The following is a 13,580-nucleotide window of genomic DNA, read 5'->3' on the forward strand; positions in this document are numbered from 1 at the left end:
GAGAGAGAGAATTTTCTTTTCTTACAACCCCTCTGAGATAGGTCCTATTATTAACGTCATCATACAGATGGGGAAGAGAAGGAATAAAGACATTCTGGAAACTATTAGAGACACTGGGTAGAAATGGATGATATCGATTCTGAAGCTGCCCGGATGAAATATCAGTGTCCTGAGAAGTATGAAGTTTCACACTCTCATGAAGCATTGCTCTTACTGCAGCAACCAGTATCCACAAGTGTCTATCTGATGACCACATCAAAACAGAACCACAATGGGAGTTACTTCCAATTCCCCCGAACCCACAGAACCCCACATATTATATCTCTCATCTACCTTCCCCTGCTCTAAAGTGCCCCCAGGATTTCAGATTTCAGTTGCCAGTGGGGTAGTTATCTCATTGCATGGTAAAGAGCCCCTGGATTGCCCTCTTATACGGACAGGGGAAAATACAAACAATGTCTGTCTACAAGACACTCACTATATTAGAACTCCTTTGTCCCTGTGTGTATTCTAGAATCCTGCATGACTTAATTTCTACCCCCTGTGTCTTCATGGCAGGTCACTGTAAGTCCTTTTGCAGTAACATATGTTCATGGTGCTAGCTTTGAAGAATCCATGCAGTTCTGTGAGCATCATGGCCTGTGCAACAGCCTATGTTTTTCTGCCCTGAAGGAATGACCATCTCAAATGATCAAATACGGAGGGTAGCTCAGAGCCGCTAGACGTGTAGTTGGAGCTCTAAGAATAGGTTAGGCAGCTCAGGGTCCTTTCCTTGTCTTGAGTAGAATGACCCAAATAACAGCTCTAACAGGAAGTAGATATAAGCACCTGGCCTTTGAAGTCCATAGACTGGGAAAAAGTTTCCCCTAAGAGCTGATGGTGGATTAGCTCCTTCTACGTCCCCTGAACTCATGAGCATCCTTAAATGCATCTTTCCTTGAGCAGATACATGCAGGTGTGTGCAGATCATGACACTGTTCTCCAGTGAGCCCCTGTCCTTATGCTGGACTTCATTTTGTCCACCCTGAGTCTAATGAAAAGTATTCCGATCCGCTGGAATTAGTCAAATGACCTTAGTCTCTGATCTTGTAGAATACATGTTCTATACATGGGAGAATCCTCACCTCTCTTAGTTTAAAAAGAAGTGACTGCATCTCCTCCACAAAGAATGCTGGCTATACCCACAAGTTGATAACTTCTAAGTTATTCCCTGTTCCTTTCTCCATTTCCCCTCTTAAATTCCTTGGACATTGCAACTTGGATGTGAGCATGGGCAACCTCTCTGGTAATCTGCGTAGAAAGCTTTAGGAGAACTTCATGAATCTGGGGCGAGCCTGTCCCGCATGCCAGTTACTTCTTCAATGGAGAATCCCTCCATTTGTTTGTGCTTTTCCTCACCAACTATTTACTGAACAGGAATTTCCAAGCCATTTTCCACTCAAGTGTTCCTGCCAATACAGGATGCCAAGTCAGTGATGGCCGCATGCTATGTTTCTGACTGTGGAGTGAAAGAAGGTAGCCCCTAGGTTCATCCTTCAATGAGTGAGATCCAACAAACTCCAGCCCAGAGAGCTACTACTGTTGAAAGAAAGAGCACAGTGATGCAAGGAGTCAGCTCTGTTCCCAGAAGACATGTGCCTCAGTCTACAGATGCCCCTGTCGCTGCCTACACATCTGGCACAGCTCTGGCCACTCTGTCCTCATCTACACACCCAGTATGGTTCTAGCTCTGGAGTTGGACTCTTCTCACTGCATTTAAAAGTCAGCAAAGGTGATCAATATTGAGATGATGGACCCAAAGAGAGTTCACCTTGAGTTTGCATAGCATCTGCATTGATGCCTACAGAATGCTTGGCATCTATTTTGTGTGTACCATTGACCCTTTTTGTTTGTTTGTTTGAAGAGGCTATTACAGGTCCTTTTTAGTTGACTAAAAGAGCCCCGGGGAGTTTTCTTGTTCTGTTGTTCTTGAACATGAGAGTAGTTACCTACCAATCATGATCAAATGGTGATACTGATGATCAAAGAAGAAGCAGAAGAAGAGGAACAAAGGAAAGAAGAAAGAAAAAAAATGGCAGGTAGGTAAGTAAGTAGGTGGAGAGTGGTCAGGCCAACTTTGGTTTAGCTCAGTCCATCTAAACTGGTCATAAGAAAACTGTTTCCTCAGGACAGGACTTTCTGTGTACATGTAGCAATCTTCCTTCAAAACTGGCACTCTCTAGTCATACAACATTTCAAAATGGCTGGCTTAGTTCTGCCCATCTTTGTAGGTTCTGAATGGAGGACAGGGCGGCTGGAAATGCAGATGTCTTGTAGCAAATGAAGGACTGCCTGGCTCAGCATATTGGTTAGAGGCAAAACCCTAGACAGGAAGCTAGCATGTGGCTAGCTGGTTGAGTGCATCCGGCCACATTCCACTTCCAGAAGTTGGCACGCTTAGCATGCATGGCCTACCACTGTGGGGAAACCCAGGGCACAAGTACTTTCCCATGCTGTTTTAATTACTCTTGGGGGGTCAATGGTGTACACAAATGTCACAGTTATGGACACAGACACAGAGACACAATGACCACAGAGAAAGGTCTTATGCACAAAGAAATAAAATAGTAAATTGTACCATGGTGCTTAGAAATGCCACATGATGTCCCAGGATTTTGTGTGGCAGTACTTCACAGGAAATGTGTTTTGTATTTCCACTGCAGCAGGGTAAGGAGTTGAAAAGTGGTGGACTTTTAGTGAACAGGATGTGAAGTGCTCATTGTTTTTCCCCTCTGCAGATGTAAGGAGACACGCTGTCTCCCTGAGATACTAGGAAATTTTCAAAAACAATTTCCATGATCTGGAATTGAAGCTACCACATGCAGCTGAAGCCAGGACCCTTAGGGGTTGGTCATGTGTCCCAGCTGGTGGCCCCATTTGTCAGCTGCTCTGCCTGAGACAATATGATCACAACAGCCCTTAAGCTGCCTACCTCTGTCACCTTCAACATACTCAAGGGTTATTCAACTGGAGAGCTGGTTTGTGGGAGAAGAAGTACTGGATAAGGAAAGGAAAAAGGAGGAGTGGAGCCAGGTAGGTCGGCAGTCCTTGCCAAAGAAAAGTAAGTCCCCCTCCCATAAAGAAACCACCAAAAAGCTCGAGAAGGAATTCTAATGGCTACTAGTCATCCTGGGAGAATCAGGCTTAAGAAATTTCCCTAACTAATGGAATTCAACTGTTCCAAAGCCATTAATTAAGCTGACTTTAAAGAGACTACAACTTCTTAGACCAGAATTTGGATAATGGCGTTCATCTAGGGGGACCCTGCTGGTGCTCCACAAAAGCCTCTCTTTCAGAGGCTCCTTGGAGGACCTCAACTCTCTTTCCTCTCATCACAGCCCCTGGACTCTTCCCTTCCCATATTTGGTTAGGAGGGTTTCCTCAGTTGTCTTTCCATGACTGGTCTCTTTATGGAAGCCACTAGAGAGGCCCTGTTGGTTTATTTCCCTGGTCTGACATCTCAATTGCTTTCTATTGCACTGCAGATTAAGAACAGCACCCTTGGCTTGGCCTCTACCAAGGCCTATTTTTCTCTCCTCTCCTCTCCTCTCCTCTCCTCTCCTCTCCTCTCCTCTCCTCTCCTCTCCTCTCCTCTCCTCCCCTCCCCTCCTCTCCCCTCCCCTCCCCTCCCCTCTCCTCTCCTCTTCTCTCCTATTCTCCTCTTTTCCCCACAGTCTACAGAATGATTCCCAAGCTTTGGAGCTGGCACTCGCTTTGTGAGGGACTCTGACATTACCCACATTACCTACCTCTAGTTTCATCACTGCCATCTGCATTTCTTTTTCATCCCTGAGAGATGTAGAGTCCCACAAACCATATTCAGTAGTGCAAAGATCTAAGTGCCTCAACTTACCCAGAGAAGATGAGGTCATACCAATCTGCTTCTAATCCCAGCTCACCACTTGCTTCCTCTTCAAATTATTCAAACCACACAAATAAGGTACTCTAGAGATGCCTCAGTTTCCAGCAGCAAGCAGCAGGTGCTGACTATCCTGTGACCATGGAACATCAGTACCTGTCAACTAAGGTAGCAACTACAAGGCAGGAAGCTAAGACCATATGTATTTTAAATTAAACAACATACCTGTACATTCTTGCTGTTCTGGAAGAATATCTTAAACACAGTAATATAGCAATGGAATTGTCTGGCCCTGACATGAATCCAAGTTAACCAAGCAGCCATGTCCTTGTATCATCCTATAAGCAAGCCTAGTCGACAAGTTGTGTATAGAATTCAAGATCTGTGAAGCTGTGGTTCTATACTCACAAAAGGTAATGGTACCACTGACAGTTAACACTGGGAAAACAAGTTCTCACCAAATCTCACTATGTTTCTTCTTATCAATTAGCATAGCCTGTCTACATCATCCTAAAACTGCTTTCCATACAGCTACTTTGTACTTCTGGGCTTAGGTGGGGAATCAAAGATGCTAAAGACCAACATCTTTTCTCCAAATACCATGTTGTAGTTTTACCGATCCAGTTAACAAATGTCTATCTCAGATGAAGAACTAGACAGAGCAAATGATTGGTACCATATGAAGAAGGAGAATCTCACGGTCTGATGGAGACTGGAGATGCTCCCATAGACTGCCGGCTCCGTGTGGATGGTATCTAAAAGAGGGGTCCCGAGAAATCTGTACAGCAGCCCACAGTGTCTCTTGCCTGGCTTTACACAGTTGTTGGTCTGATACTAAATTGAGACAACATCGAAGCACATCCCAACAAATTAGTCACAGACACGCAATAGCAATCAACTCAAGGGGCTATCCGGAATGGAGGCTCAGGGATTCCTGGCTCCACAGCTACACGCGCCCACAGATGTTTCTGAAAGCCTCTTCCCAGAGGCCCATTTAGAGAGAAATTAAATGTAACTTTGACTTAATTAACGTTTTAAATGATAATGAATACAATGTAGATTCATAGGAGGCATTTACATTGTGTTGTAAAATTGATAAAAATTTAATAACTCTTTGTTAATAAGTTATGTCTCCCCAGACCCATAAAGCCTAAGGCACTGCAAACTCCAGACTTGGTCTAATCCACACTCCCGCTGTAGGTGGAAGGAGGGAGATGGACTTGACACTTGCTCCAAGACTGCTCTAATTCAAACCTTTGCTTGTTCAACAATGGTTTATTTCGTCGAGTAAAGGTCAGGATTCGGGCTCAAGGCAGAGCCTTGACAAGAAGGCTCAAGTGAAGAGCAGTCTGGCCCTGGCATCTGTCGCCCACAATTGTGGAGGAGGAGGGGAAATGGAGTGCTAGTTAGCTACACCCATCCTCCACCTGGGAGGTAAGACAAAGAACCCACTGCCTGGTGGTGAGAGCTGTTAAGGCCAGTGTTCTGACAGCCAGCCACTGTCCTAACATAAAAATACAAACCGAATTTCCATGCCAATTGCGTATGGACCTCTGTCTGGTGTACCTATGGCATTGCTAACATAGTTTGTAATTTCTCTTTAAGGGGCCAGAGCTCCTGGAAAGGAACGTGTCTATATGACAGGGTACATACAGAGAAAAAGCCCTTCCTTCTTCCCTCAGGTTATATTCAACAGCACCTTGTCTGGAGGAGAGGAGAAGGAGCGTGATCTCTGACTGCAGACCAGCGACTTCCCCTGACGTTGGGCTTGCAAACATCAGCATCACAGACTGGGTGAAAATGAGCTTTGGTATTCTTTGAAGACAATGTCAGGAGTTATTTTCCGAGGAAGCTATTTGCAAAGGTTGATTTGTGCCTCAGACATTACTGACTACAGAAGCTGACAACTTTGTGCGTGTTCCATTACCTGAAGAGAGGCATCTTTCCGGTCAACTCTCTGCCCTGTGTGCCTGCCAGAAATTTAGCAAGAGGTGTGGGCTTCAGTGGCCTTGCTTGGGACAGGCTCTTCCTGAGGGCATTATTCATCGTCCTCACATGGGCTGATGGGTAAAAGGCAGCCAGGCCCTATCTGCCTTCCTCTGATTTTCACTTCCCACAATAAAATGCAAATGGACATATCAAGATGCACAGCCAAGGCTGGCTAAGGAGCCAGAGAATTAAAAGGCTCTATTCGTATTTGCAGTCAATGAGTGTGATAGGAGGTGGGGAAATAAAATGAGAACGGATACAAACACCGTCCGGCATGAGCTGCACGAAAAAAAACGAAAGCACGGGAGACACAGATGCATGAATTTGGATACGTGGGAGTGTGGGAGGAGAGGGGAGGCACTGAGCAAAAGTTTCAATGGAATAGGAGGACAGACTCTGGGGTCTTGACACTATGTATGTACATGCAGAAAACTCATATTGTATCCCATGCATCTTTGTCACTACACATTTGTTAAAACCACATGAAACACTAAAATTAACTCGACATGTGCTGAGTATCCTCCGGCTGTCTTTTTCCCATTTTCTTCACTGGTGACAGGACAGTGTAGCACTGGTTCCCAGAAGTAGAATACATACTATTGAAGACAGGGGAGGTGGGGTTTGTAGGAAGCACCTCCAAATTATCTGTCAAGGGGGGGGTGATATGATTACAGACTGGTGGTATTTAAATGTAGCTTGCTAAAGCTCGTGTCTCCTCCAGGGCTCTGGAGACGGTTGGCATAGGTGTGTCCTGAGATGGACTCTAAAGCTGTTTCTGCCTCCTGCCCTCGTATCTGTTTTTATGTTCTTCAAAATGCCATTAGTTCACTGAGATGATTTCAGTTCAATTGGCAGTGTTAATTCTCTGCCTGTGCAAGCCGAAGACCACTGAGAATAAGCTGGGTTTTATTTATTATCTGACAAGACTCACGGTTACTCGAAACTGATTTTGGTGTGTCGTCTCCTTTCCACCTAATCATATTGGACTTCTCCTCTCAGCTTAACAATCTGAGCTGAACACCTCATCTGTGATATATGAATACAGAAGTAAAAGCCATGCACAATTGAAAATTAGCTTGAGTAGTTTGCTGAAGGCTCCATGGAACTGTGCAGGTAAACTACTGGTGGATGGAAGGTGCATGGGGGAGCTCAGGTATGCCTGAGCTAACACTAGTTCCCAGGACAAACCCAAAGGCCTCTCTTCTCCCCCCACTCCATTCATTTGCTTACAGCAGTATTACTGACGGACTATCAACAGAATCACATCAGGCAGGTCTAGCCAGGTCCGAATCAACAGGGCCTTTCCTTGTCACTATGTCATAATTGTAATTGTCCCTTTCTATTACACTTAGCAACTAGACACCAGGAAAGACTGGACTCAAGAATAAACTTCCAAAGACAGAGAATGCCCACTTCAAAAGCTCTCCTGGAAAGAGCAGGGCTGGTTAGGACTTCCATCTATATCAACGGGTGGGAGTGTTTATGTCGTGAGACAGCCCTTTTTTCTTTACTAGATCAGAGACTTGTAAAGATGTCAGATGCACAGCATCTTGGTGTCTTTGAAGGGAAGTGACACACTGCCAAAAGCCACCTGAAGTAGAAATAAGATCTACAGAAATAGAAAATGATGTTGTGATTCTAGATTTTAATACTAAGCACAAATTCTAGATTTTAGCGTTGAGTCCCATCTTAGACATGAATAAAGAACAGTCTAGAGGTAAATATCAAACAATTCAGCGTGTGCATCTTCTATGGTCACTATTCATTTCTAGATTTTTTTTTAATGGGCTGTGCGTGTGAGTGGGTGGTATGTGTGTATGGGGTGTGCTGTGCGTGAATGAGACAGAGTCTCTTGTTAAATCTGAAGATAATCAATTTGGTTAGGCTGAATGACCAATGAGATTCGGGAATCTGCCCATCACCCATCCAGCAAGTGGTGGCATTACGTACGTGCACCATTCTTCTTGGCTTTCTACATGGGTTTGGGGGATCCAGACTCAGATTCTTACTCTTGCAGAGTGGATTCAACTGAGCTCGCTCCTTGGGCTCACAGCACTTAAAATCACAAATCTTTTTAAAAATCAGTTTTTCCTCTCTGAAGGCCTTTGTATGGGTTTGGCCTCCCATCTCCTTGTGAGTAGAATAGAAGACAAATGGCCTCCTCGCACCAGCCTTAACAAGGACTGATCATGGGCCACGCCTCCAAGGAGAGGTGTGTCAAACAGCAGTTAGAAGAGAGGTCTTTAAAACCCTCTGAACACTTTTACTACATTACCACCTCTGGGAACTAGCTACTTCCTTCCCACTTCAGAAAACATGTAATGGGGCTTTGTGTTTCAATTTAAAGTCCCTTAGAAAACGGAAATCCTTTGCTTTATAAGGAAAAAAAAAAAGCACAGAGGGAAGGAAAGACAAGGCAAGAGAGGAACGAATTAGGCAGTCTCCTAAGGACTACTGGCTCAACTGAAAACCGGCGACCAAAGCAAGCCTGTAATAGTGTAATGACCTTTAATGAGTGTCTTGGGAAACAATACAGCTCCGGTATAAAAGACAAAGGGCAAAATCCATCATGGTTCTGCTGACACTAATTCAAAATGATCTTCAGAACAACTAAAGAATGTAAGAGAAGTAATCTGACCTGCTCATCTGACCTCACTTTGATTCCAGGGCCCTTCTCTTGCCATTTCTAATCGTCAAACCCTCTCCATTTCACGTCTGCTCATATTTAATGAAAAGCCCACTCTCACCACTGCTCTTAGAGTCAATTCACTCTGCCAAGGGGGCACTACCCAACCCACCACCCGCGTGGGGTGCCCGGATTGCTGTGGCACACTGCCAGAGGTTCAGCAGAGACGGAAGGGTTTTTTTTTTTTATTTTATTTGTTTTGTGTTTTTTGTTCTCCTTTTTTTAATTGGAGGAGAACCGCTGGCATAGGCCTATTAAAGAGTTCAACTTGGAATGGATTTTTCTAGCTTATTATTAGTGGTCAAAGGTGAGAGGTCTCACACAGGGATGGATGAAATCCTCCTTTGTGTGATGAAGTGAGGATGACGAAACAGAGCCGGCAAGCCACCCCCAGAGCTGTCAATATCACTCAAGGCATGACGCCTGCTGTTCTTCACAGTGGGGGCTGGCGATGGAGGGGCAGAAGGATGGCAATATGAACAGGGGAGCTCTCAGAGGATGGGACAATCTTACCCCAAGATTTTTTTCTCCTCGGCCTCCACTGATGCCAGGATTGAATTGCAGAAATCCCTGCAATTATGGTTTTTCTCAAATAAAATGGAAATTACACACAATGGACACCATGAGCCTCAAATGGGGACATAGTTTTTCCTGTGATTGGAGCAGAGGGCCAGTGCGCCAAGACATGACCACAGGACCCTAGCCCAGAGCCAAACAGGCTCTTCAGGTTTTTTTTTTTCCACCAAATCTGTGGCCAAGGTTTTGGAGTGTGGTGGTTTTGAGAAAAGAAGAAATTGTGCCTTAGGTTGAAGAGGGTTGGCAATCACATCTACCCCTGCCAATCAAAGGGATCTGGCCAGTGGTGCCACCATGGCTTACTCCATTGTCCTCCTAACCAGCTTCTTATTGAATATGATGCCCTGCTGCACATCACAGACAAATTCTTTATGCAGTTGTGACCTACCTGGGTTACCTAGGCTACATAGCATATGAATGAGAAAAAAATTCCTGCAGGCAAAATAAAGGCATATGGACTTGTACTGGTCATCCACAAGAACAAAATAAAAAAAAAAGCAAAAAAAAATCAGGTCAAAATGTTTGGTACAGTCTATACAGTCTATAATGTCTCTCAATAAAACCCCATTAAGTATCACTTTTAAATCAGTCTGGTCCATCAGCACTCTTGGCTCACTGGCCTCAGATCAGGCTTCTGAATGTCTTCAATAGCTCAACATACTGCTTACAGACTTCAAACGTGAACCACAGCATTGAACATCAGCCCCTGGCATGACTTGGCACCCTCTCTATACAGTAGAGTTGTGGCTCTCTCTCGCTACATATTCACAAGTGTACTCTGTAAGGACTATCTTCAACACAGACAATGATGATTCATTCATGTGTATTTACCATGGGATCAAATGTCCGTAAACTAAATGTTTCCCTTCTTTCTTGTGATGGGTGTGAACGTCCACAAGGAACAGAAAAGTTCAACCAATTTTGATTATTTAGGAGAAGAGATAGTGGGTAAGATGTCAACGCAGCACCAAGAGTGTGTTGGCTTCTTTAAGGAGATATGGGTAAAGCACAGAGAGATGGGTAAAGCACTGGTCCCACTTCCTCTACTACCAAAGGAAGAACTCATGGTCATGGTTATATCTCAAGAGCCTCCAAGTCCTCATGCAGAACTCAAGCTCTTCTCAGTGGACAAGGATGTACACCCATAGCATTTCAAACCAACACATTATGCACCGATGAAAACACAGAGGAGGGTGACTCGGGAATTTGGTTCATCAGACTCAACAGCTGTCAACTGCGTGCTGGTTACAGCTTCTTTCAAGGGGACAAGCTTGGCAGTGACAAAGATCTGAGCTATATAGCAAAGAAAATCCCAGAGATTCAGGATTTAAATCTTTCTTATTTAGATTCATGATTGCTACACAATACCTTGGCTGAGTGGGACTAAATTGTTGGGACAATCTAAAATGTTAATGAGTGTCTCTGGAGCCTCCTTCAGAGTCAAATCTTTGAAAGGCAGCACTAGAAACTGCCAGTGTATGGAGGGGGGCAGATTCAAAAATAAATATTCTCTTCAAGAACTGAGGATAGCATCAGGTATGAAGGAATGAGACTCTAGTAACAAGTACACAGGACAAAATTGTGTGTATATGCATATATATTTACATATATACATGAACATATATATACATATATATATGAGCAAACATCTGCATCTAGATGCTGTTGTAGTTTTTGTATTTTGAAATGCTAGAACGTTTTCTCTCCCTATTCCTTCTCCTCTATCCTTTTGATCTATTCCCACTTTAATAGTCACCTCTAACATCTGAAGATCCACATTTTCACAAATCCTCTATTAAAATAGTCATTGCTCTCCTGTCACGTTCCTTTTCCTTTTCACTTATTGAGACAAGAGAGAGGAAGTCTATCAGCAGGCTGTCAAGGGCCAGCCTTGCTCACGATCACAGGAAGCACAGAAAAGGTCATAAAGGAAAGCCCTTTCATCATATACACAGAGACACAGGCAACATATCACCACACACAAGACCATATTAGGAAGGCCACACAAACTCAGTGGACTCACAGGACCACAGGGCACAACACAAGACAGGGCTGATATCACAGACGAGCACAGACAGGGAACCGTGGTGTTGAGGTTAAACTTACAGGCACGGAAACTGGCGGAGCAATCATTAACAGAGACAGAAGAAAGCGGGAAGGCTCTCTCAGGGGTGTCCATGTTAGCACGCACACGGCCTGACATGCATGAGCAGTCACGCTCAGAACGTCCGCAATCAAAACAACATGCTCGTCTCATTCTCTTGTAGACGGACATCTTGGCTATAACCATGTGGTTGGATGGGAGGAGAGGAAGAGCGGCAGTTAATGGCAAGGTCACATACAGCAAGGCAGCTGGAAGGGCACTGGAGAATTGAACACAGGTCTTAGTTCACGTTAACAGTCTTGACCCAGAAAAAAATGCAGTGATTGTTGGTGACAGTTTGGTTGTACATAAAAAAAAAACATTGAAAATATAAATTGCCTTTATTGTCCCCCAAGGTTGCTGTATATTATTTTTGTCCCCTCGATGGAGCGGTGACCACAGGAAGAAGGCATGGCTGAACACATCCCGGTTCTTGGATGGAAAAAAAACAAAGCAAATTATAGACAGTAAAAATGAACCACCATTCTCCCCCTGGCACAATTAATGCAGGAGGGCAAAAGAGACACACAGCCAATCGGTTAAATGAATTGCTTATTTGGTACAATAAATGGTTTTTGCAGGATGCAAATATATCTAATATATAGGCTTTTTCATTTTCATCCATTTCTGGGCATTAAGCAGAACCTGGGACTAGCTTCCATCAAATTAAATGTGAAACGATTACATGTTAATATCAGACCTGAGGACGCCTTTGCTGAACTCCCCAGGAGTGAGTTTACATGATAGCTACAGGAATTTAAATTTCCTCTTGACAGAACAAATATCCAAATCTGTCCATATAAGAAATGCCGCTACTCAAGGCTAACGCTGCATATTTGACATTAAAGGAAGTTCACAAATAAAAACAATCACCCAGAGCAATATGAAATGTTAGTCTCTGGGAGGCTTTTAGCTACTCATGGGTGTATTTATTGTGAGCGCTGCCTCTCTCTTCCTGCCCACCAGAAAATCAGAAGGGAATTAGGTGACTTAATCATATTTTTCCTTACTTAGAAAATACTGGCCAAAATATAGTAAAATAACATGAAATCTTTGCCTTAAGAACTATCTTCCTGGCATTTTAGGGGCCTTCAATGGTTCTTTTAAGGCTAACATAGTGTGGTACGCTTTTAAGTGTAGCGTAGTTTGGTACTGATCCAGAAGTCACCTGTAATACAGTCACACAAAGCTTGTTGATATCTCTATCATTTTCAACGCCTTTACCTTTTACCCTTCTGGTCAATTTATACTGCAGCACAAGACAGACTTCTATATCTCATTTTGCTGCTACAATAGGCAAACATGCTTGCTGGTCACTTAGCATGCTCTTCTCACAGGGCAGAAGACCTCATCTTCCAACCAGCGAACACTGAACTTGGGCTGGAAAGGTGTTATCTCCACACCCACCCCTTCCATGTGGGAAGTCACATTATCCCTCTGTATTTTCCTTTGTAGAGAATGGTTGCCCTCTTACTCTAAAATATAGCTTGTGACTTTGCTTTCTTTGAATGTTACAGTCACCAGGAACGGGTTTAAATCTCTCAAGTGGGTCAAGCCCTGTTCTAAGACCTTCATGACTTGCCATACAGTGGGCTTGTCAAGCGAGGGGAACGTTATGACTGTGAAGAGCAGGCACTGGGGAAGATGAACGCGAGACCTCCAGCAGCACCTCCACTCTTGTGAGTAGGCTCACATCCCCAGTGCATGGTCCTTTAGCATCCTAACTAAGCCCATTGTTTGGATTAACATGCAACCCCAGCCCTGTTCAATTCTCAGAATATCATTCTCTTGAGTTTTGCTTTTACCAAAAAATAAAAATACGCATCTGCTATAGCATTTGAGTCAGAGGAAGTCACAAGGCGTGCTGCCAATGTCCAGGCCACCCTGATCAACAGCAGTGGCTGAGTCAAGAAAGGCAGAAGAGAGTCTTCAATGGAAGACATGAAAATAAACTTAGCCGAACCGTATCCAGATCTGGTCTACCACCTGGAAAATCAGTCTCTTGGTTTCTCTATCCTAACGCTTCAACTGGACATAGTGACTTGTTACTTGCGACGAAGAGGATGATGAAGATAGTTTCTTTTCTGCTTTTGTTTGTTTCACTGTAGTTTCAAATTATTTTAAAACTTGTTTTTTTTTTAATCAAATACTGTAGCAGAGAATCCCATCAAACTCAGAAATGCTATGTTTCTCATTAGCAACAGTCCCTGGTTTTCATTTTCATACTGCCATTTCGGGTTCATGCATGGTAATAGAACGTGACACATTTATAGGGAAAGAAAGTTCAT

General features: G+C 43.8%; 1 protein-coding gene across 8 annotated transcripts in view; it reads right to left on the minus strand.

Moving 5' to 3' along the window:
* The window catches only part of Kcnma1 (potassium calcium-activated channel subfamily M alpha 1), a 717,904-nt gene that overhangs the window by 114,246 nt on the left and 590,078 nt on the right, over positions 1-13,580 (minus strand). For 3 of the 8 annotated variants that reach the window (XM_050127309.1, XM_050127302.1, XM_050127301.1), the window contains exon 19: positions 11,256-11,429. The exons of 4 other annotated variants lie outside the window; for them this stretch is intronic. In XM_050127309.1, coding sequence (XP_049983266.1) covers positions 11,256-11,429 — 174 coding nt within the window. Of the gene's footprint in view, positions 1-11,255; positions 11,430-11,478; positions 11,725-13,580 lie in introns of those variants that run through there. One more of the 8 variants, XM_050127307.1, reaches the window with a different exon arrangement.

This window comes from Alexandromys fortis, unplaced genomic scaffold (assembly GCF_014885135.2).
Source record: "Alexandromys fortis isolate MF-2015 unplaced genomic scaffold, M_Fortis_MF-2015_v1.1 scaffold_277, whole genome shotgun sequence".
In the NCBI taxonomy this organism is placed as follows: domain Eukaryota; kingdom Metazoa; phylum Chordata; class Mammalia; order Rodentia; family Cricetidae; genus Alexandromys; species Alexandromys fortis.